Genomic DNA, 24086 nt, shown 5'->3' with positions numbered 1-24086 from the left:
AGCGTGTAGGACCTAGAGACAGTTCAATCGATTACAGCTTATAGACGCAGCTCTCTAATTGACTCTAAGCTCACTGAGTCCGTCATTGTCGTCGCCTCAGACTAATGCGCCTTTTGACGTCTCTCATCTGCTCTGATCTCTTCCATTACCCTGAAGTGCAGTGTTTCGGGGCCCATCCATGGCCACCAGTCGTGATTCGTAACGGACCGTTTACACATATGAGCGCCATCGTAGCCCAAGGCAGCCAGATTCTGTACCAGAAAATCCTCATCATCTATAGCAACGCTATTAGAATACGTCGAGCTTGCGGATACATGAAGCACTTACATTCATTGTCTAACTCGTACCTGATGATATAGTGAAATCCGACACCATGAGCCTCGAAGTATTCCTGAAGGCTGTGGAGGGAAAAAGGGAATTTTGAGTGCACTGCGTCATGGAAGTAATGAACGCTCACCTTTTTGAGCTTGCGGGGGAACTTTAGATTGTCTTCCACAAGGCCCCGTAGCTCCGCGGTGTAGTCAACGTTGGCGTTCATTGCGGATCTATCATACTTTAGTCTTAAGTCGACTAGATTCGGCGGCAGTAGATCACGGAGCGATCGGGCAGGTTCTGGAGTTTCAGGCAATTCCACGTAATGGATTCCTCGTTGTTTGCCCACAATGGCAGTGTAGTGCAACTCCAACTCTTCCAGTTCTTCCATTTCAGATAGGAGGAAATTTCGCGGCCATTCATCCGTCCAGGTAAATGCACCATTCTCTTCCATCCGGAGTTCGAGTCTTTTGAGGGTTTTGCTGTATAATCTTGCAGCTTCAAGGAGTGTGCAATGCCAATCCACTATGTTGTCGTCAGGTTTATCAGGTCGATCACATCGGAAGCTTGACACAGTCGCACACGATTGTAACAACTGTGTTATGTGACTTAATGGCGGTTCAGACGGCCAAATTATGGAGATGTTTTGTAACTGAGACGATCTTGGACGTATATTCCAAGACCCATGGTCGATGCCAAATGATGGAACACCGTATGATATGTCGTGAAGCTCCAAGGTCCTGAGCGATGGCAGATGCAATACAGGAGCTATCTTAGCCATGGGTATTCCAGTCATGTCTAGTGACAGGAAACAGAGTTTTGCGAACCCAATTGATGCATCGGCTGGTGCACCTAAATACTGCTGGGCTGCGTGAAGCAAGGGGGTAAGCCAGAGGGCCCGATGAGGCATATGTGCATTGTCTTCAGGTGTTGAACGGAATCCATGCCTACGAAGCTTCCACAATGGAGTAGTAGAGCAGTAAGTATGACTACTATAACGGTGATGCAATCTGGAAAGGACTTGGAGAGAGGTGCGAGCCTCCAAGACAAGAAGCGCTAGCCCTACTTCTTCCGGATGAAGAGCAACGGCCTCGATCAAAGTGCTCTCGTAAGGGAGGGATAATGTCCGGATATGTGCAGTCATCTCTGCCTTGCTTATGCTTAGGTCATTGCCACCTGCATATTTCCCGTCGCAGAATCCGCCGATCAATATCTCGCGAACATATGAGACCATCTCGGGATGGTTGTGTAATGTGCGGAGGAGGCCGCCTGAGCTTCCGGGATCCGGGATATGACAGCTCTCATAGAAAAACCGCATCCCGAAGGGATACAAGTACTTGCAAGTCCTAGCAAGAGCGGAAAAGGTAGGCCTTGCTGAGGCTCGTTCAGAAGTCGATCGCTCGGATCCATCCCACGGGAAAACGCGCTATACGAGGAAGAAAAAACGTTAGTATATGCGACACATCTGCTTGTACGAGGAACCTTATCGTTTGAACGTACTGATAAAGACACGGAGCATAACATACCTCGCATATTTCCAGGATGAGCTCATCTGGAAGGGGAGCTAGGGGATTGGCCATAGTACCTTTCGACGCTATCTGCGCAACCGGACGGCGAAGGGCCTGAGAATCAGTCAGCGAGTGCGATGCGATGAGCAATCATTGTCGAAGTCAGTCGCTCTCATCCTAGATGGTTACTCGTCGACTGCCTTGCGGCTGCCTTCGCGACGCATCGAAGGCACGTGCACACGCGGTGGACTGACGAGATTTTGTACTTACCTCCATGGTCTTTTGTCAGGCAGAGCTGTTGCGTTAATATTTGTGGTGAGTGTCTTTCTCGGTGTCAAGCACAACAGGACCGCCGCCTGAAATACCCCTCGTCGGATGCCGGGTGGCTGCTGCCGAATGGAGGAAGGCGAGGCGACTGGGATGAGCGACTCCACGTTTCCTAATTGACGAAACACGAGTCACAAACCACAATTCTCAGGTGACAGATCTCGCATAACAGATTCTTAAATTGACAACGTTCCATTCTGCCCAGGATCAGGCTGCTCTTCTAAGAATGGAGATTGGAGACGCAAGCCTACATCCCTCCCATTTACGTTCTGCACAGCTTTTTAGAAACATAGTTCTATGTTTCACGCCTCAAATCATGGATTTCGCTGTCGTGCATTACTCGTAGTCTGCTTGCCTTGTTGACAGAGGAAGATAGCACATCAAAGGTGAACCCTTCTCCCCCACAGCTCGAAGTCGCTTGCTGCTCACGAATGACAGCCATCCTCAGCTAGACCTGCAGAGCCCCGTGTGTACCGCCCAAATACCATCTCGCCGAGGAGTACGCTTCCCGTGACAGCAAACAGGAAGCCAATGTTGTAAGTCATAACAGCAAGCATTCTACTGTGTCATTAGTATCCCAGCTCTCAAAGGTTTCGTTCACGAACGTACAATACGTAGCCGATCAATGCTCGAGTAAACTCCAAAGCAGCGCTTATGCCATCCTTCTTCAAACTCCAAGGGGTTTGCGCTACCCAAAACATCTTGCGTGATGCAGTCGAGCCCCGTGTAGTACCAGTCTCCTCCGCCGCAGTTGGTTGTGGTACGACTGGGCTTAAAGGCTCAATCTCTTCTCTGTCCTTCTCATCCAGTTCGAGAGGTTGTTGTCGCAGCGCACGGCTCCATTGTCTTGCGTGGCCACGGGCACTGTGGTTGGCCAGTTTCTCCGTATTGGGTATGAACTCTGGTGCGCTCTCGGCCTGCTGTTGCATCCTCCATTTTCTCTCCAGTTGGCTCTTGAAAGCACTCAGAAAACGATTGAAGATGCCCAAGGAGAAGAGGAAGAAGATCGTTAAGACGTAGGTCGCCGTTGTTGTCGTCGTCTATTCTGTGAACCAAAGCGTGACCCGGGTGCTACTCGAGAAGGTCGACGCCATCCCCGACATGTCCATTGCTGACATTGATGCCCCGGGACGCATGGATGCCATGAGGTTTGCGTGAGCATCAGCGGAGGTGGCCGAAGGCATGTCCATGTTCATGTCTGTGTCCGTGTCGATCGATATAACTCGTGGCAGAACAGCTTGTATGAACGTTTCAGATGGAAAGAAGGGTGAAAAACGTGGGGGATTACTCTTGTAGTGGGGATGAAAATGTCAGCTGTCAGCTGTCAGCTGTCAGACCATACAAGATCGTGTTTTCTGGGTCTGAACCATCATTAAGAGAGTTGAGAAGCACGTCGGCCAAGATCGCCAGGCACCGTGATGCGCAGATGTGGTGCCGCCAGATGAGCAAGTTTGAGTCCATAGGCGCGCGCCGGCCCGCAACGCGGAGCGGATGGCATGCACGTAGAGCTAGATCCGACGTTGTCGCGACTGTACTTAGGGAGCTCGATTGCGCTGATTTGTTGGACCTTCTTGTCCTTCCAGTGTCCAGTCTCGAAGCCGATGAACAGTTGAACCTCTGGCGTGTTCACGACATGGGGTCAGTACATTCTGTCAGTAAGTGCTGTCAAACATTTTCCTGACGGAAAAGCAAATCGCGTATTTCTTGATCTTCATACTTACGACCATGTCCTACACTATACGTCTGTCTCTTTCGCGGCCCAAGATCCCAAAGTGGGTACGTAGACTGCAGAGGAGAACTCGGGACTGTTCCGACCAGACTACTGCAGTACAGACGTGTACAGAGCAGATCTGTATTTCCTCAGTACGTTGACAAGCTCTAATGTAGATCAGAGCGTCTAGAGCCCGACTTTAGTAAGAAGTTTTCCCAGGGCCCAGGTTCCGAAGCCTGTAGCCCCACTGATACTCCTTTACGACACACGTGTGAAGTGGGAGGGCACTCGCCGTCCTCGGGCACCATACTGTGATCCACTTCCTCTGAGTGGACCATTAACTCGGTGTTTCGATGGTCGTTCAACGGTGTTAAGGTCGGTGGGATGCGTTCACGGTCGTGTGATGGACGCTGTGGCCGCAATGTACCCTAACGGCAAGTGCCTGGCTTAGTGCACCGCCATACAGCCAAATGATGGCACACCACATCGCGCGCGTGTTTGCGGCGTGTGCAGCCCCATCGGAGGTGGCTCCACCGTCGCGGTTTCACCTCGTGGCTCTGTGCGCGGAGATCGCGTGCTGACTATTCTGGAAGGCTGGAAGACTGACGACTGCAGAACACAGATTCGCAGTTCGTGTCATGTAGGAGAAGTATCCAGCGAGCTCGGACCGTTGCCTGGTCTGAAATGAACGTTGGCCGGGTGTGGAGTTAAAAGCAAGACGCACGTGCTTTGGAAGGTTGTTGGCCCAAAATGAAGCCAAGACAGGCGGGAGATGTGCATCAAAGGTTATTCACCAATTAAACACCGGCTGTAGCGTCCCCTGCCTTTCCCTTCTGGCAACGTGGTTCGAAAACGGCGAGATTCCAAGATTGAGATGTCCTGTTGCAGATGGACACGGCGACGGAATCTTGGGCCGATGCATGTGAGATGCGCGTATATTGGGCGCTATGACATGGAACGCGTCGAGTGATGATGATACCAACACTCGAGGCCAGGGCCATGCTGGTGATGATACGAAGCCTGTGCCCCGAGCGCCCTGCATGCACGGCTGCTACCGAACGGTGCAGCGAAGGTTGTCAACATTGCGCAGTCGAAACTTTTGTTTGCTGTACATAATTTCTTCTTGCACGCGACCGTCTGCCCTAGACTACTACAGCCACATTGTAATCACCCTCGCCCTGCTTCAACGTCGGACGTGCCCCGCTTACCATAATAAGGTTTTGGACATATCCCCAGATTTCCTTCGGTAATCTCATCAGGGGCACCTTGAGCAGCGCGCCCTCCAACACCCGTATCTGAAACTCTCTGGAAGAGCTCCCCCGAAACACATCCTACCGTCGACTGCTCGTGATGCTCTGTCGCCGACTCCCCCCAATATAGCCCGACACGTCTGGTGCCATGCCGAGCTGGAGACCGCTCCCGCGCATCGCGTTCGCAATATGCATATACCCCTTCCAGCCCTCGTCGCCCGCCGACCTGCCCCTCGAGATCGGTGACGAGCTGTACATCATTGAGCAGGGCGGCCAGGATGCATCATGGTATCGAGGATATCTGGTTGCGCCGCCCTCGCTGCTGGCTGGCCTGACGAGCGTGAAGGGCCAGACACTCGAGGCACGCGTCTTCTCTGGCATATTCCCGCGATCGTGCGTCGAGGTGCGTGAAGTCCTGGGCGAGAGCAAAGACACGGCGAACCAGGACGCTGGACACGACTCGGGTCGTGGCAGCCACTACGCGCATCCGACCAACGGCATCGTCACGCCCACCGAAAGCACACGTGCGACCTCTCCCTCTGCCAAAGGCTCTGGCCCGAATGCGCGACGAGCCTCCAAGACGGATGCCGTCTCTGCACTGCCCTCGTCCCTGGCCCGCCCACTCTCACGCCACAGGTCTGCCCGAAAGCGCGCGGGCAGCACCCACTCGCAGTGGACCTCGCGCGAAGAGCATCTGCAGCAATTGATGCTCCCGCTCTCGCCCATATCCGACCCGACCGCTCCACGACCGCCCGCGCCAGTACCGATGCTGAAGATTGGCGACGAGACACCCACCTCCGCCCAGGAGCCATTGGTCGACGAGATCGCCTCCTGCCTTCGCGAATGGCACTCCACAAAGGTGCACGAGCTGCTACTGGCACGCAAGTATGGCTCGTTGGACAAGATGTCACGGCTAGTGAACCGCCTGGACACGGCGCGCCGCCAGCTGTTGCACAAGGTTCTCACGGCCAAGGAGCTGGAAAAGGTACGCGAGGCGACCGTCTGGGACCTTGTGGCAGGCAATAAGATGCTCTGCGGAGACGTCATCGTACGGAGCCCCTCGCAGCGCGGCCGCATCCTGACGGGCGACGACTCGGCCATCGAAGTCACAAAACTGCAGTCGATGATGAGCCTACTGGACAGCCGACCAACAGCCCATGTCGACGAGCACAACCTAAACCATTTGTTCGTCAGTCTGAAACATGTGACGGGAGACGTCGTCAATGGCGCGGCTCAAATCAGCATGTACCTGTGCCTGAAGACGCCGGGATCAGCGCCACAACCACTCTCCGAGGCGTATTCATTCGACTTGACTGGGCGAGATGGATCAGCCGTGTCCCTGAGCAATGACAAACTGCGCGCACTGCTTGTGGATCTCAGCTTGACCGACATTGGTGAGGGCGCAGGATCCGGCACTACTCTGTATCTTGTCTTCAGGCTGATGACAAACGAGCCACTTCGCTCGCCGGCTGCAGCCGAGAAGGCAGGCACGGGCAAGGACACACCGCCAGGCAAGGGGTCGGTGCAGCCTTCCCAGCAGGGCAGCATCAAGGGAGGAAGGCGCAGCGTCATGTTCGGCTCCAAGCGGAAGGAGTCAACAAACTCGCGACACACCGAATCACGAAACACAGATTCTTCGGATGAACGCCATCGCCCGAGCCTCGAACAGTCCCGATCACAGACACAGACATCCGATGCGAGACCAGGCTCTTCCGCGACTGCAAGCACGCGAGCCCGCGCTTTGTCAAGAGACCAGAAGACGCTGAAGAGATCCATCGCAGTCGGTGTGGTGTCTGTCAATCAGATACTGCAAGCCCGGTCAGAGGCCGATCAGACCGTCAGGATGTACAGCACAGCAACACCTGGAGAAGATATCTTGGATAGTGATGGCGGCTGGGACAGCGTATTGCCAGAAATATACCCAAGCGCCACCGGCAAATACAAGCTGAACGCGCCTATCAGTCGACTTACCATACACATGAAAGCCTTCGTCCATGCAGACGCCGAGGGCCTCATCGCCAAGATCCCCACGATGCTGCACAACATTAGGCAGTGTCGCAAGATTGGTTTCTCGGGGGCTCCGACAAAGCCACGCAGCGACATCTACCTCACGCTCGTCGAGCCTTTCCTCCCAAAGAACGCCTTTCTGGCCCACCCAAAGACTGGCACTGTCCCGCTAATCCAAACCTCTCAAATGACCAACCTCCAGCTTACCATAGAGGTCCGTAAGAGCTCTGGGGAGCGCATTGAGGGGTGCATATACCCGTCAACTAACAGTGCAGGCCATACCGCATGGCGCACTACAGCAGCCCAGCGAGGCGAGGGATGGAACGCGACAGTCCGGCTTGCTATCGACCCCCAGGATGTTCCCGGATCACACTTGGTTATGAGCATTGCCGATGCCCCCGGATTTCCATTTGCGCTTTGCTGGATGCCCCTCTGGAACCAGGATGCCTTCGCCCGCGATGGCGACCATGCTTTGACGCTGTACAGATACGACGAATACACCTCAGGCATGATCGCTGGAAAGGGAGCATACCTTGGCCTACCTTGGAGTGCGAAGAAGAAGGATGACCATGTCATGGGTCCAATGGCATCTGTCCACGTCAAGACGTTCCTTTGTAGTACCCGATACTCCCAAGATCCGACCATACTCGGTCTCATCAAATGGCAGGAACAGCCGCCAGGAGAGCTTGTAGGATTGTTGCGCCGTTTCAACTTCGTTCCGGAGATTGAGATCGTCAAGCTCTTGAGCGAAGTGTTCGACGCCCTGTTCGCTATACAAAGCCATTATGCCGGAAGCGATGAGTACGAGGATCTCGTCTTCAATGCTGTTGTCATTGTACTGGGCATAGTGCACGACAGACGGTTCAACCTTGAGCCATTGGTGGATCAGTATGCGCGGACCAAATCATTCCACTCTCTCGTTACATCATGTCTCATGCAAAGTCTGGGCCGACTGCTCGCCAAGCCTACAGATTCCGAGAGCTCTCGACGGCTGCGCGCAACTTTCAAGGTCGGCAACCTCATCATGAAATTCCTGGTCAATGCGCGAGAAAAGCAGAAGGTTAAGGAAGAGAGTATTGGCATCAAAGACCGGACTCAGTTCAGCAAGGAGATGAGGGTACTCTTCACCTCATTAGAGGCTCTCATGGGAAACCCCTCGCCCGTCCTCATCGGTACCAAGACTCTCCTTGTACAGAACTTGCATTCCTGGCTTCCGGAGCTCGAGGGGTGCATGCCAGCGACTGAGGTCTTCAAGCTGACGGCTGGCTTCCTGGATTCTTGCTCAAATGTGCAGGGAAAGCTCATCCTGTACAAGCTTCTCCTGATCCACCATCTCTCCGGTCTCCAAATATTCAAATCTCCAGAAGTACGTCGCATGCTTCTGACAAGCACTGTCCAGTGGTTAGCCCCGTACTGGGGTCGAGTGGAGACCGTCACCGATCAATGGAAGGACCAAGTTCGTCTCTGCTGTTCTGTCGTTGCGTCGCAAGTCGAAGAGCTAGGAAAAGAAGCTTGTGAATACATGCCAAAGCTTGTGGACTCATATCGCGCCATTCAGGCAACCCCCCGACCAGCCAAGAAGACACTCTCGCTTCTCTTCCCAACAAGCTATCCATTCCAGTCGCGGGCTGCGACTGCTGAAACTCCATTCGATGAAGCACTGGCAGAGATATCGGCAGTACTTGCGGCAATGTCTAGTCTTCCCACACTTTTGCACCCGGAATTACCCAAGGAAGAAACAGCAGAATTTCTGTTCTCGGTACTGCAAGTCTACATCTCCATTCTGGATTGCGAAGCCTACCCTAGCTCGTGGTTCAGTGTGCACATCTATCACCACAAGGCTACCATGCGCGCATTGGAAAAATTGTTCAATATCCTCCACGACTCTTTCCTCCCTCTTCCCGACGAGGCAGACAGCTTCAACACAGAGCTGTGGCGAGCGTTCTTTGACGCGTTACTGAAACTTGTCGGTAGCGACGCTCTTGCATTGGAGACCTTCCCGGAGCAGAAGCGACGCGCAGTGTGGAAAATTGCTGGCGATGTCCGCGAACATGGCGCAGATCTGCTACAACGCAGTTGGGAAGCGATTGGCTGGGAGGCTAGTGCAGAGGACAAGGGCCAGTACGGGCTGGAGAAGATGGGCGGCTTCCAGGTGCAATATGTGCCAGGCCTCGTCGCACCCATTGTTGAACTCTGCCTCAGCGTGCATGAGGGTCTCCGCAGTGTAGCCATCGAGGTTCTACAAACGATGATCATCAGCGAGTGGACGCTGAGCGAAGACCTCGCTCTCATACAAGCGGAGATGATCGACTGCCTGGACAACCTGTTCAAGACCAAACATCTGACTGAGGCGGTTCTGCAAAAGCACTTTATCCAGGAGCTAGTAGAACTGTTCGAGCCTCTTGCCCAAGATCCGGAAGAACCGTTACTCGCCGCTTTGAAGGACCTTATCTCGACCATCGATGAACTCCTGGACCTCCTGGTTGCTGTGCATAGCACGGACGCGGCTGGCGAAGTCTTCCATATTATGGACACTCTCCATCTTATGGAGTTCCTGAAAGACATGCAAAAGGAAGACATCTACATCCGCTATGTGCATCAATTAGTGCAACTGCAAGTGGATGCAGGAAACTACACCGAGGCAGGTCTTGCGCTCAGACTGCACGCCGAGCTTTACGAATGGGACCCGAACTCGACCACAGATCCGCTCACCGACCCCAGCATGCCGCCACAGCCTGCGTTCGAGCGGAAAGAACAGCTCTACTTCCAGATGATCGATCACTACGAGACTGGACAGTCATGGAACAATGCGTTGGCCGCCTACACGGAGCTTGCAGCGCAATACGAGCACAATGTATTCGACTTTGCCAAGTTGGCCAGGACACAGCATGCTATGGCGAAAATCCACGAGAACATTGCAAAGGGCGAGCGCTCCAACCCGCGTTACTTCCGCGTGGTATACAAGGGCTTGGGCTTCCCACCAGGGCTTCGGGACAAGCAATTCATCTTCGAGGGTTCTGCTAACGACCGGTTGGCATCTTTCACGGACCGAATGCAACAGCAACACCCTTCAGCACAAATCGTGAACCCCGGTGACGGGCAAGACCTGGAGGGGCAGTACCTGCAGATCTACCCTGTAAGCCCACAGAAGGACCTGACTCATCCGATCTATCAACGAGCCAAGGTCTCCCAGTCAGTCAAGGACTACTACCTGCTGTCTCGCCCATCGCACTTCACATCAGCCTCTCGCCGGTCACCATCCACTGTCAACGCCAGGGACGCCGGCGCGGAGAAGACTCTTTACACAACAGCGGAGAACTTCCCTACAATCCTGCGGAGGAGCGAGATTGTAGCGGTTGGTACAGTAATGCTCACACCCCTACAAATGGCCATTGAGCGAACATCACGCAAGACCGGGGAGCTGCTTGCTATTGAGAAACGAATTACCGATGGTGACGACACGACATTCAACACACTGACGCAAGAACTCATGTACGCCGTGGACACGAACTCGAAAGATTGCGTTGCAAACTACCATGACTTGCTTCCACCCGCGGATGCACAAGATGATGAGGAAGACGATGATGAGAAGCAACAGCCGAACCCGCTTGAGAACGGACTGCGGGTTGCACTGATTGACTACGCTCTGGTCATCCGCCGCTGCCTGTCGTTGTACGTGAGGCCTGCTCAGCAAGCCACGAAGTCAGACCTCACGCAGCGTATGTACTGTCTTCACTACACTTTGATTGGTAACTAACTATGTTAGGCTTCGAATCGGCCTTCTTCCGCGAACTATCCACGCTTCTGCCACCGAACATGGCCCCGACGTTACGTTCGCCAACCGGGTCATGGCTTGCAGCGGCTACCTCCCGCTCCCAAGTTGCCAGCCCCACGCCCGATCAGAGTCAAGTCAACGGTGACAGGGGTGCCTCACCGGCACTCAACGGTCGGGCTTCGCGACAAGACAAGAAGCGACTGAGTCTAGCCTTCTTGACAAAGGAGTTCCTCATGGGTGAACCCGAGAAGGAGAAGGAGAAAGAGAAGGAAGCAAAGGCTGACAAGCCATCGGTGGATGATGACACTTCGACGACAGTGTCATCACGAAGTCGCAGCAAGGAGACGCATACCAGGAACCGTCTGAGTTTGAGCTTCCTCAACCATACGCCAAGCTCGCCACAACCAGAGGCGTTACCGAGCTTCCCCAGCCAGTCTACGCCAAATCGAAGCGAAGGCAGTCTCCAGCGACAGCCCAGCCTAAAGCGGCCAGAGACGATCAAGAGCCAGAAGAGCGACAAGTCGCTGTCGTCACGGACCGACAGCGTAAAGAAGAGGCTCAGCTTCATGAACATCTCGAAGAAGAGCAGCAAGAGCAGTGTCCGGGGACGCGTGGATGATACCCTGGTGGAGGAGTAGAGTTTTATTTTCTTTGTTTAATCACTTTTGCACATGACGCTTGTCTTGTATTCGCGGCAGCCTGCGCGTTGTCTAATGCTTTGGATTCAATAGAGTTGGGACTATAGGGGGCCTACCGGCGATTTGAAGGGTTCGATGGGCACATTCGTACGGGGATACCTGCGAGGCACGCATATTTTGTACAAGGAGGGGCGATGTTTTTGTTATACCCTAGTTGTCTTCGTGTGCGGATTAGCGCATGATACCTTGCGAAAAGCCAGCGATTGCAATATACAGTTGAATCGACACGATGTCTCTGACGTGGGTGCTGGGTGCAGTGAGTGAAGGCGGTGGAGCCGGTGGGGTCTGGGGGCCGTGCGGGCTATCGATAGCGTGCGGCAAGATCCCTGCCATGTCAAAAAGTTTCGAGGCCGAAAATGTGAAATGTCGCAGCGCAGCGCAGTCAACTAGAAACAACAACCAAGTCATGTCGCTCGAGGAGAGACTGACCAAGATCCGGGACAGCCCGAAGCTGCAGGGCCAGCAGCACGTATGTCGCGCTTTCCCTTTTCTGCGCCGTTGTAGCCTAACCATTCCAGACGCATGTGCTGCTCTCGGCCATTGAAGACACGCTCCGCCAGCAGAAGTCAGAGTTCACCCCGACGGCCTACTTTGCTGCCCTGTTGTCGCTGCTGGGCCGCCAGATTACCGAGCAGGGCATCGCCAACAAGGACACGGCGACGGCCACCATCTACCTCCTCGACCTCGTCACCCCCAACGTCCCCGCCCCGCTGCTGCGAAGCAAGTTCACCGACATCCTCACCAACCTCGCCCCCGCCCTCACAGCCCAGGACGCCGATGCGCCGCTGATCCGGTCTTCGATAGGATGTCTCGAGTCGTTGCTGGTCGTGCAGGATGCGCGCGCCTGGGAGCTGCCGCAGACGACCATCAGCCCGCGCAGAGCGGTCGCGGGTCTGCTGCAGATCTCCGTCGACCACAGGCCGAAAGTGCGGAAGAGGGCGCAAGAAGCATTGAAGAAGGTGCTGGCGAACCCGCCGCCGAGCCCTGCGCTGGACCACCCGGCAGCCGACATGTGCGCTGAGACAGCCCAGAAGATGCTCAAGGACATCGCAGCAGAGGCAGCCGCCAAGGCGCGGAAACACAAGGGAAAGAAGGACGTGGACAACAAGGACCCCGATCTGATCCACGCGCTACAGCTCATCAAGACGATTGCGACTTCGTCTGGTGGCTGGCCGAGCAGCAAGATCGACGTGCTGTGCGAGCTGTTGCTGAACATCTCCAAGTCGACCAACGAGTTTTTGACCATGGCCGCTTTCGAGATTTTCGAGGTCATCTTCGCCGGCATGGCCGACGAACTGGCTTCTGCTAAGCTTCCCAGACTACTCGAGGTCATCTCCGAACTACAGCCCTCCAAGAACGACTCGCAGCTACTTCCCCCGTGGATAGCAGTCATCTCGCGCGGATACGAAGTCTCGGCGCAAATTGAACCAGAGGAAACATTCATGAAGCTACCCGACCTATTCACCATGATCGCCGAGTTCCTCACATCCTCGTCGCACAACATCCGCATTTCCGCTTCCGAATGCCTCATCTCCTTCCTCGTAAACCTCGTCCCCGACAGCGTCGTCCTCGAGCCCTCCGTATACGACGAGAAGACACTTGAGAAGGTGGCCAAGATTGCGCAAGATCTGTTGAGCGTCAAATACCAGGCGGCATGGATGGAGGTCTTCAGCGTGCTATCTGCCATGTTTGAGACTCTCAGGTGGCGCTCAGACCCCATTCTGAAGCCTGTGTTGAAGGTGGTTGGAGATCTGAGGGGTAACGACAGCTTTGCAGGCAAGAAGGAGGCGGATTCAGTCATCTCAAGAGCCATTAGCGCAATGGGCCCTGATGTTGTATTGGACATTCTTCCTTTGAACCTACCGCGTCCACCCCCAGGCCAAACCGGAAGAGTTTGGATGCTGCCGCTTCTCCGCGATTCAGTTCACAACACCAAGCTGGCCCATTTCAGAACCGAGATGGTGCCGTTGAGCGAGGAGTTGTACCAGAAGGTTATTGATCACGGCGAGAAAGAGAAGACAATGGAGATCAAAGTGTTCGAGACAGTTGTACAGCAGATTTGGTCGATTCTTCCCGGATACTGCGACCTGCCTTTGGACCTAGTTGAGGCTTTCGACCAGAGCTTCTGCGAAATGCTGGCAAACTTGCTCTACGGTCAGGCTGATCTACGAACGGATGTCTGCCGGGCTCTTCAGAACTTGGTTGATAGTAACAAGGCGATCGTGGAGTTGGAGTCTGACGATGATCTGCTCGCGCAAGCCCGGATATCCAAGGCCGATGCAAAGAAGAACCTTGAGCATCTAGCCGGTTTCGCCAGCAACATGCTCGCAGTCTTGTTCAACGTCTACAGCCAGACTCTGCCACAGTATCGCGGCACTATCCTCCGGACCATCAACGCTTACCTGAGCATCATACCCGAGCGCGAGCTCATGGAGACCTTTGAGCGAGTTGCATCTAACCTTGAGGCTTCTTTGCCCGAGCCTGGCTCGCAGACGCAGGCTGCTAAGCAGAAGCAGGAGACGGGCCCCAACAAGATGCCGCCAATGAGCCACACCCTGATGGATCTCATAATCACGATCGCCCTGTACCTCCCACGCGATAGTTACCGCTCACTGTTCCGCATGGCCGAAATCATGATCAACAGAGAGAACGAGCCCCAGCTGCAGAAGAAGGCATACAAGCTCATTCCTCGTCTTGCGGAGTCCGAGATGGGCAAGGAAGCTTTGAAGGAGCGCAACGGTGAATTGCAACAATTGTTGCTAGGAAGCGCGGAGAAGGCTTCCGCTCCTGCGCGACGCGACAGACTCAACGCGCTGTACCAAGTTATCGAATCCCTCCCTCAGAGCGATCTGCATTTCATCCCCGCCATTCTCTCCGAGGTAGTCATCTCTGCCAAAGAGACAAACGAGAAGGCGCGAGAGGCAGCCTACAATCTGCTTGTCGCTATGGGTGAGAAGATGGCCGAAGGAGGTCAGGTTGTGCAAGCCAAGGTACCCAACATGCCCGCCGATGCGCCAACTGTTGAGGCCTCGCTTGAAGAGTACTTCACCATGGTGTCGGCCGGTCTAGCTGCTACTACACCGCACATGATCTCTGCGTCTATCACCGCCGTCACTCGCATCCTCTACCAGTTCCACGCTCAGATCTCTAAGGAGTCCATTACCCACCTCTGCGACCTCATGGACATCTTCCTTCAAAACCCCAACCGCGAGATCGTACGCAGTGTTCTCGGCTTCGTCAAGGTCGAGGTTATCACGCTACCAGAATCGCTTGTACGACCACGTCTCAACACCTTGCTGAAGAGCCTTATGGTCTGGAGTCACGAACACAAGGCGCACTTCAAAGCCAAGGTCAAGCATATCGTCGAAAGAATGGTCCGGAAGTTTGGCGTAGAAGAAGTCGAGCGTGCCACACCTGTCGAAGACCGCAAACTCATCACCAACATCCGTAAGACACGCGAACAGCGCAAGAAGAAGAAGCAACAAGCTACAGAGGATGGTGAAGAGGTCACCGAAAAGCGAAAGGGCAAGTTTGAGAGCGAGTACGACCAGGCTGTCTACGGTAGTGAAAGCGAAGAGAGCGATGGCGACTCTGAGGACGAATTCGTCAAGAGCCAGAGCAAGCAACAGCGGGGAGGCGCAAAGGGCGGCAACACATACATCATCGAAGACGAGGATGAGCCGCTTGATCTCCTCTCTAAGAACGCTCTTGGTAACATCTCCTCAACGAAACCCCTGCGCCAACGCAAACAGCCACAGAAGATGAACGCCCGCACAAACGAGGACGGCAAGCTCATCATCGGCGACGAGGACGAGGACGCCCCGACAAAGGGCAAGAAGTCCAAGAAGCACGAAGTACCCGACGAAGACGTCCTCATGGACATCGACGATCAGAACACATCTCTGGAAGCCGGCATCAACGCCTACGTAGACGCCATCCGCGGTCGCGACACCGCCCAGCAAGGTCAAAAAGGCCGTCTTAAGTTCAGCAACAAGCGCACACATGAAGACGACGAAATGGACATGGACGACGACGGCGGCGAAGCAGACTGGCAAGAAGTGCGAAAGGCGAAATCCGGCTCTGGAATGGGTAGGGGTGGCGTGAAGAGCGGCGGCGCCGGCCAAAAGAGCCAGCGGCGTGGTCTAGGACAGGAACGCACAAGGGGCGGCAATGTCAGTGGTGGGGAAGGTAGGGGAGGCAAGGGAAGAGTCGAGAAGATGAGGAGTCCAAGGGGTAGGGGCGGCGCTCGTGGTGGTGGTGGGTTTAGAGGGAGGGGCAATGGGCCTAGTGGGAAGTGGAGTGGGCCGAAGTAGGTGGGATGAGCAGATGCATTTACGGTAGTAGTATGGTAAAAAGGGAGAGGCGTTGAGGTGTTGTCACGTTGTTTTATGTAGTCTTGATATCCGAATGAATGTAGATATCCATTTCGCTGCTTCACGAACTCTAGGAAACGACATGAACGTGCCGGTACATCTCGTAAATGCAAGTAGTCTCGGTCATCGGTGACATCGGAGTGCGAAATGATCGTCTTACCGACATGTATGCAGCAGATCAAACGATGGCCCAACGACACCGAATGTAGCCCGTGTAAAGCATCGTGGATTGTTGTGCATGGAGTCGGCGGATCTTGTTGTGTTGCCGACTCGCAATAAAGTTGGGGACACGACAGGGTATATCATCGGCACTCTCTCTCCACTTGCCGAACCTCAAGACGCTACCGCGGCGTCAGCCCTATCATTGTGGTGAAGGCTAGCTACATTTGTCTCATTCCATCTCTTTTGAACACAAGCGCTTTGCCTCACTACTAAGCGTGGATTAAACATTGTGGAGAAGCGTTTTATGACTTTGCTGTGGTTGGTGTGTGTCTTGCGTTGTGTTCCCTTTCAGTGTGATCAGTCATCAGATACTGGGATGTGCGTAGTATGCTTGCCGTATACACACCGCTGTCCGGGGTCTCGGTGGGAGGTATAGCGATGTCTGGAGATCTATCGGCAGATGTTGTTGTGGAGAGAGTATGTATGGTGGATCACACGATGGTGTTAGCTATGCTGTGATGGGGTGTACAGATGGGTATGTATGAAGGAGAGATCTACGTGTGGGTAAATGTTTACCTGGTGGCTGTATAAAAGCTGACCTACTGGCTTCTACTGGATATCCCTTGACATACTGCGGACCGGCCTACTGTTGTGCTTCATACACAGCTCTCGTCAAAGCACAACCCTCTCAACGTCAATATCCAACATGGCGACGACAGGCGCCCCAACCCTCTCCCGCAACGACTCTATCATGCCACCTCCCTCTCCTCCCCTCAAACCAGCAACCCAACAAACCAAGCTCCCCCGCGTCTCCCTCCCTGCCGGAGCACCAACACCCTACCTCCTCCCATCTCACACAGGCGAACACCTAACCATCCCTGGCACAAAAGCCGTCTTCCGCATCCTCTGCTCCGCCGCCGAGACTAACAACACTATGAGCGTCTTCGGCCAAGACGGCGTCCTATCCGACCCCCCAGGTTTCCACTACCACAACCACGCCCACGACGTCTTCATGTGCACGAAAGGGCGATTGAAGATCTGGGCTGGAGACAAATGCCGCATACTATACCCGGGAGACTTCGCCCACGTGCCACCTGGTGTGGTGCACCAGCCGCAATTACTGGATCAAGGGCCTAACGAATCGATGGGTCTTGTCACGCCGGGGGACTGGGTTGATTTCTTCCGGTTCGTGGGCGAGGATTATGGCGGTGTGTTGTGTGATGAGTTTGACGATAGTAATACGGGCGCTGTTTTTGGACCTAAGATACGCGAGATCAAAGAACGGTTCGATGTGGTCTTCCAACCGCAGTTCCAGGGCGCTGAGGTGGCGGATTGGGAAGAGGGGGAGTGTGTATTACCAGAGGGTCAGGAAGCGTATTTTCTCAAAGCGAACACTGGGCCGTGTTTCCTACTCGAGGGTGTGCTATCCAGGCCTTTTATCACCATGCGACAGAGCAAAGGACCATCGGGCAACTTTGCCATCACGAGTATTGAGTCTGGGAGCGAGTTGAAGAATTCGGTATTGGGTAAGGGGTTTGTGTTTGAAAAGGTACATCAGGTGTACTTTGTACTCGATGGGGCGCTTTCGCTCACGGTGAACGGCGAGGCAGGGCATTTGGTTCGGGCGGGTGAGACGGCATTTATACCAGCTGGGACGGAGGTGGCGGTGGAGTTTGTGGATCGCTATGTGAGGTTCTGGTCGTATGCTAGTGGAGATGGACTGGAGACGTTGATTGCAGAGGCTGGGGGCGCGTTCGAGGGGAAGGTGGTTCCGGATCAGACGAGGAGTGTGGACGTGGAGAAGGTGCGGGAAGTTGCGAAGAAGCTGAGTATGAAGATCAGTATATAGCCTTTTTATCACAGATTTCGCCTTATTGAAGTTTCCTTGATATCTCGTCGAGCTTCGTTTTGACGACTATCGTAGACTGCAGGGCACCTGTGTAGTCGTTTGGGTACGCGGTGGGAGCGACGCGGAAGACGCGAACGTGGAGAGCGATCGGCGTGCCGAGGCCCACCACGCCCTGCGTCATCGATCGTATGTGACGCGCCCGCGTTTCTTCTCAACTGGAAGGAACCAAGTGTTGCACGCCACAGCCGAGCCAACACCCTACGAAGAGCAACTGCAAGTATGCCGACGCATATACTCAAGAGATGTGGTGAAGGGTTGGGGCAAGAACTGCGACCCACTCTTGGGCAGGAACGAGCGTTTGAGAGTTTCACCGCCCGAGCCGTGTTGTCATCGAGCGTCAACGAAGATGACTTATTCTGATTCTCCTTATTCTTTCGCATAACGCACGTCAATATCTTTCCCCAGCGCCACGATGCCCCCACGGTCGCAGTGGATTGCCTTGACAGCAATCATCGTGGCCGTAGTATCGATCGCGCAGAGCATATACCCAAATTCGGTTCTCTCTGCGCTCGGCCTAACCACATGCCCTTCATCATGCCGATCAAACATCGCGAAATCGCGATCCAAATATCTTGGCGATGGCTGCGCCGATAAGCCTTACAGTTCGAGCTGGGATAGTTGGTTTCATCCTCAGCGAAGCGATGGCGCGGAGCTCGACCACGGCCTCGGTGCAGGAGCTGTAACAAAAGATTGGAATATCTTGTACCATCTCGGTGGAAATGGGCCATGGGTGGAAAAGATCATCGATGTCGTTGACGGAGGTGTTGCTCCGCCAGAGGGATGCGAGGTGGTGCAGGTTCACATGATGTCTAGGCATGCTGAGCGCTATCCCACGAAGAAAGCGGGTAGAAAGCAGAAAGCAGTCGTTCAGCGCATGAAAGACAGTAACAAGACTTTTGAGGGCAACTTGGCGTTCTTCAATGATTGGGAGCTCTTCTGGTCTTCAGACGATACCCAGCTGGAGCAATTGACAACTACTGGGCCTTTCGCGGGTATACTTTCCTCTTTCACCACCGGCATTCGTCTGCGTACACGTTACCAGCATCTTCTGGAACAAGCTGATTTGACTCCTTCCAATAAGCCTACTACATTCTGGGCCAGCGACTCAAACCGCGTCATCGAGACAGCTAAGCACTTCGCCGCAGGCTTCTTCGGCATCGACTATAGCACTAGCAATACAGCTACTCTTCAGGTCATATCCGAACATTCTTCGATTGGTGCAGATACTCTAACACCTGGACGAACATGCCTGGCCAACAAGAAAGACAAAGCAGAAGGCCAACAGAAGGGCTATCGTCTGATGCACGAGTACAGGGCCACATATATGCCGCCCATTCGCGAGCGACTACTCAGCCAGACAGGTATGAGCCTTGACGACCACGAGATCTACGCTATGCAGGAAATGTGTGGTTTCGAGACGACAGTACGCGGTCGCAGCGACTGGTGTGACGTCTTCACTCGAGACGAGTTTCTCAGCTTTGAATATGCGCGAGACATCCTGCATTATTATCGCGCAGGCCCAGGCCAGAAGTACGCCACCAGTATGGGGTGGCTGTGGCTGAATGCTACAACGAACCTGCTACTTGAGGGCCCAAGCGCTGGCCCATTGTTCTTTAGCTTGTGAGTCTTTCTTCGAACCATGGAGACCACAAACCATTGGGGCGAGCAATACTGACTCAAGATAAGTGTTCATGACGGTGATATAGCGCCGCTCATGACTGCGCTAGATGTTATCAATGACCCTGAACACCTTCCCATCACTCACATCGCCCATGATCGCAAATGGCGGAAGTCTCAGGTGTCGCCGATGGGCGGCCGTATTATTTTCGAACTACTGTCCTGCAAGACCAGACCCGAATCATCAGCCGAGAAGTTCGTCAGACTCAACATCAACGACGGCATTACCGCTATACCGGGCTGTGACAGTGGTCCCGGGAAGAGTTGTCCACTGGCGGATTTTGCCGAGAGAACAAGAAAGAAGGGAGAGGAAGCTGGGAACTTCAACGAGTTGTGTGGGCTGAGCGATGATGCTGCGGAATACATCACTTTCTTGCATCAATGACAGGCAGGGCGTAGTGCGATGTAACATTCATGGTGCTATACAAGCATTTGGAGTGTATAAACTTGCTCTTCAGTATTATTGATCATCTGAACTAAGCATACACGTAGCAGAACGGCCCTGCAATCGTGCTCATAGCGTCTTTGATGGTGATGTTCGGTGAACCGACATACCCCACGCTGAGCACGTCATCAAGAGTGGCATTGCGGCTCGGTGGATTGTTCAGAAAGGTCATGGTACCGGCGATGCTGTTCTGCCGGCTTTTCAAGTCGAGGTTCTGCCATGTCCACCAAACGCGATCGATCATGCCGTGGTGGAAGTAGAAGGCTGGGTCTGCTGGGGAGTTGAACCTGCGGTTTAGTCAGTACATGTCTCATGATAGCGATGGTGAGGCGGCGTGTAGCATACATGTCCATTCCAGAATCACCACCAATCGTGTAATGTCCCCCATTGTGAACGCCCATAACCCCTTGAGTGAAGTTCTGCATCTTGTTCTGGAAGCTGAGTATATCAGGGTAGTTCTTGATGAGGTCTACGACCATCTCATCTCTAGTCTCGTTGGAAGCCTGGGTACTGATATCGCGACTCAGGCAGCGAGGATTGTAGCCGAGACCATCGGCTTGCGGGTTCGGTGGGGCGTCTTTGACTGTCGTTTGGATAGGGCCTAGGTTGATCTTCCAGCTGTTTCAATTAGCCATTGCCGATCTAGTTCAGACTCTATCAACATACTCTTTGAACGGTCCAGACTTGATGCAGCCTCCACCATTGGCAGAGTGGAAAGTGACCATGCAGCGCGCTTCGTTAGGAATGCACCAGGATCCTCTTCCAGCAACGTATTCGCCATCACCCGAGATACTGGTCTTGCTGCCGTCGAAGAGAGGTGATGAGAGCGGGTCTCCTGCCTACTTGGACCAGTTGTTGTATGGGAGATAGCCTTTGTAGCCACACTCGTTGCGAAGAGCTTGTTCGTAGACCTAAATATAGTAGCGATGCCAACTAAGGAAGTTCCCCTGTTCTACTTTAGTCGGACTTAGCTGGATGTGCATTCTCAGCGTACCGTGCCATGAATGCTCATTGTTTGCAGAATGTACGTAACGATGAAGTCGTCAAACCAGCTCTTTGCGCCCGAGGCTATTGCCGCTGGGGTCCCCGCTAGCTTTTCGCCTAGGCATTTGACGGCATCGATATAGTTAAGCTTCTAATCCTCCGATAAAGTGGACCTATATTTGTGTAAGTCAAGTTACCGCGAAACGCGTGTGCCTTCTACTTGCCATTCTCGTCGGACGGCAACATTGTCCAACGTGCATTTTTCTGCGTCTAGGTAGCTATTTTAAGCCACGTTAGACGTAAGCTTCGCAAGTGCTTCAACTGCTAATGCATCGTTCTTTACAAGGCTAGCACCGACGCCGCTATACAAAATTGCCGTTGCTAAAGTCGAGACCTTTATGTTAACAGGAGAGGAACAGAAATTAGTAGTAGTAGACATGTTCTAATTGTATCTACTTATACAAGCGTGCCGTGCCGTTTCTACTATCTGTAGTTTACATTTCAAATGCAGCTTTCGCTATAGAGGCTACTTTTATGCACGTATTTCGCGTTTTAGCTGTTAGCTACTACAAAAGATAAGCTAAGCAGTAATAAATAGATAGTGTAGCTTAGCTGTTCTACAGCGTAACCTTAAGTAACTTTAGTAAGTACTATAAAGACGCACCTTAGCTATTTTTACTTAGTATCTAGAATAGCTTAGTACTCTAGAATTTTTAGTTTATTTATTCTTAATACTATATTAGATTAAACTAAGATAGATCTAAATCTAATATATATAGAACTAAAATCTCTATTCTTAACCTTAGTATATACTTAGTATAGTCTAATATACTTAAGTTTTATTACTAATACTATAGTAGTATAAAAGCTTTTTTTATTAGCTTAGCTATAGATAATCTATATAGAAATAAAACCTAAACTATACCTAAAAACTACTCTAGTAATATAGACTTACTACTTTAAATTAAATATATAATAATTACTTTATAATAAATTATAGCGTAGCTTTAGTAGAACTTTAGACTATATATAGTTAAGTCTTTTAGCTAATATATAGTATACTTAATTACTATCTAGTTTAGTTATAAAGTATATCTAGTCTAATTTTATAAACTTTAGTTAGTTACTATTAACTTCTTACTAATTAATACTACTACTAGTAGTACTATTAACTATAATAAGCCTTTAAACTTATACTTAAATAAGTTACTAACTAAGTAACTTTTTCTCTTAAGTATATATATAACCTAGATATACTATAGTATAGCTTATACTAAGCTCTTACTAATTTAATTTATTTTAGATAAATTATAGTTACTTTATTTAGTATAGTTATATACTATTAAATCTATTTTATAATATATTTATAGTATCTTTTATATACGTAGTATCTAGAAGAGACTTAGAAAAGTCTTTAATAAAGTATATATAAGTAGATAGTATTTAGAGTAGTTAAAAGTTTAGTATATACTTAGTCTAGTTATAGTCTATATTTTACGCTAATAATAAGTAAAGTAATATCTAGTTTACTTATATAGTAGCTAAGCTACTAGTATAAACTTCTTTTATACTACTATAAAACGTATATTACTAGCTAAATCTAAAGAAGCCTTCTAAAGATATATATATATATTACCTAGATTATACTAAGTTTATTTCTAACTTATAATAGTCTAAGTTCTTAGATATTAATATTAATAGTAATTCTAGTAATTATTATCTAAAAGATACTAAGATTAAACTTAATATACTAGTTAATTTAAATAGTAAAGTAGAAGTTAAGGTAGATAATAACTTTATTATTTAGAATTAAGATAGTACTTAGACTACTTCTTTAGAGGTATTAGTACTCTTTTATATAACTATAGTACTAATATACTCTTATACTTTATCTACTAGTACTATATATATAGTAGAGTTACTATATATAAAAACTTAATATTAGACTCTTTTAGTAGTTAAGGTATAAAAGAATACTTAGTCTATTCTAGTATTTTACTAACGCTTATAAGGTAATCTAGTATAGCTATAGCTAAGTTTAGAAAAAAGATATAAATAAGTTAAAAGATTTTAAGACTAATTATAGTATAAGAGTCTAAATTCTAGATAATATTAAATACTATTACTATAAATATAAGTACTAAAGTATTAAATACTATAGCGCGCTTAGTTCTTAAGTATAAAAGTTATCTTACTCTTATTATAGTAAGAGTATAGTTAATACTATATATAAGATCTATTTCTATAAGAATAAAAACTCTATATAGTAAGAGATCTATAGGTATATAGTAATCTAGATTCTACTAGATTTAGTCTAATAGTTATAGCTACTTTATAGCTATAATTAGAACCTTTTATTTTAGAACTTTATATAAAAAGTATAATACTAAGACTTATTAGCTTACTATCTAGTAGAATATAAATATTATTATAAGTTAAGAGCTATCTTATATCTTCTCTATACTATACTAATATAAAAACTTATCTAAGTATAGACTAACTTTATAAGATAACATCTAAAACTCTATAGTACTATATTATATATACCTATTAATATAACGCTAGTATTTAGTAGAGTAAGTATTTTAAAAGAAAGATCTCTTCTAAATATAACTTAGAGATACTCTTTTTAATATAATAGTTCTAAGAAGATTATATATCTTTAGTAATAACTAAGTATTATATTATAGAGTAGAATAGAGTAAGAAAACCTACCTACTATACGTACGTGTAAGAGCTATCTTAGTTAATACTTATATTAACTAGAGATTATCTACCTTACTAGTAAAAAACTAATTATTAACTTTCTAATATAATTTCTAGAACTAGGTCTATATCTAAATATCTTCTATATCTTTATTCTAGTTAAAATTAAAACTAATTCTATAATTATTATAGTATTTTATAATAACTATAACTACTTACTATCTCTACTATCTAAGCTTCTA

The 24086-nt window shown here is 50.6% G+C and overlaps 6 protein-coding genes across 6 annotated transcripts; 4 read left to right on the top strand and 2 right to left on the bottom strand.

The window, feature by feature from the left end:
- Positions 1-2572: 2572 nt before the first annotated feature.
- J4E83_003734 (uncharacterized protein) lies at positions 2573-3076 on the bottom strand (the record flags this gene model as incomplete). The annotated part of the gene is made up of 2 exons (XM_049330667.1): positions 2573-2705; positions 2757-3076. 2 exons carry the CDS (start codon positions 3074-3076, stop codon positions 2573-2575), a joined length of 453 nt encoding a protein of 150 aa, XP_049190084.1.
- A 2180-nt stretch (positions 3077-5256) lies between these two features.
- J4E83_003733 (uncharacterized protein) lies at positions 5257-11528 on the top strand (the record flags this gene model as incomplete). Its single annotated transcript, XM_049330666.1, has 2 exons — positions 5257-10834; positions 10882-11528. 2 exons carry the CDS (start codon positions 5257-5259, stop codon positions 11526-11528), a joined length of 6225 nt encoding a protein of 2074 aa, XP_049190083.1.
- Positions 11529-11994: 466 nt separating this feature from the next.
- On the top strand, positions 11995-15901 carry J4E83_003732 (uncharacterized protein; the record flags this gene model as incomplete). Its single annotated transcript, XM_049330665.1, has 2 exons — positions 11995-12057; positions 12107-15901. 2 exons carry the CDS (start codon positions 11995-11997, stop codon positions 15899-15901), a joined length of 3858 nt encoding a protein of 1285 aa, XP_049190082.1.
- Positions 15902-16829: 928 nt separating this feature from the next.
- J4E83_003731 (uncharacterized protein) lies at positions 16830-17972 on the top strand (the record flags this gene model as incomplete). The annotated part of the gene is made up of 1 exon (XM_049330664.1): positions 16830-17972. The coding sequence occupies one exon, from the start codon at positions 16830-16832 to the stop codon at positions 17970-17972; it is 1143 nt and encodes a 380-aa protein (XP_049190081.1).
- An 862-nt stretch (positions 17973-18834) lies between these two features.
- Positions 18835-20094, top strand: J4E83_003730 (uncharacterized protein; the record flags this gene model as incomplete). The annotated part of the gene is made up of 2 exons (XM_049330663.1): positions 18835-19652; positions 19719-20094. The coding sequence occupies 2 exons, from the start codon at positions 18835-18837 to the stop codon at positions 20092-20094; spliced, it is 1194 nt and encodes a 397-aa protein (XP_049190080.1).
- A 91-nt stretch (positions 20095-20185) lies between these two features.
- Positions 20186-20879, bottom strand: J4E83_003729 (uncharacterized protein; the record flags this gene model as incomplete). Its single annotated transcript, XM_049330662.1, has 3 exons — positions 20186-20441; positions 20500-20772; positions 20821-20879. 3 exons carry the CDS (start codon positions 20877-20879, stop codon positions 20186-20188), a joined length of 588 nt encoding a protein of 195 aa, XP_049190079.1.
- Between the last annotated feature and the right edge of the window lie 3207 nt (positions 20880-24086).

This window comes from Alternaria metachromatica (genome assembly GCF_023757995.1).
Source record: "Alternaria metachromatica strain BMP 0045 chromosome Unknown scaffold_6, whole genome shotgun sequence".
NCBI lineage: Eukaryota > Fungi > Ascomycota > Dothideomycetes > Pleosporales > Pleosporaceae > Alternaria > Alternaria metachromatica.
This window is presented reverse-complemented; position numbering and strand designations above follow the sequence as displayed.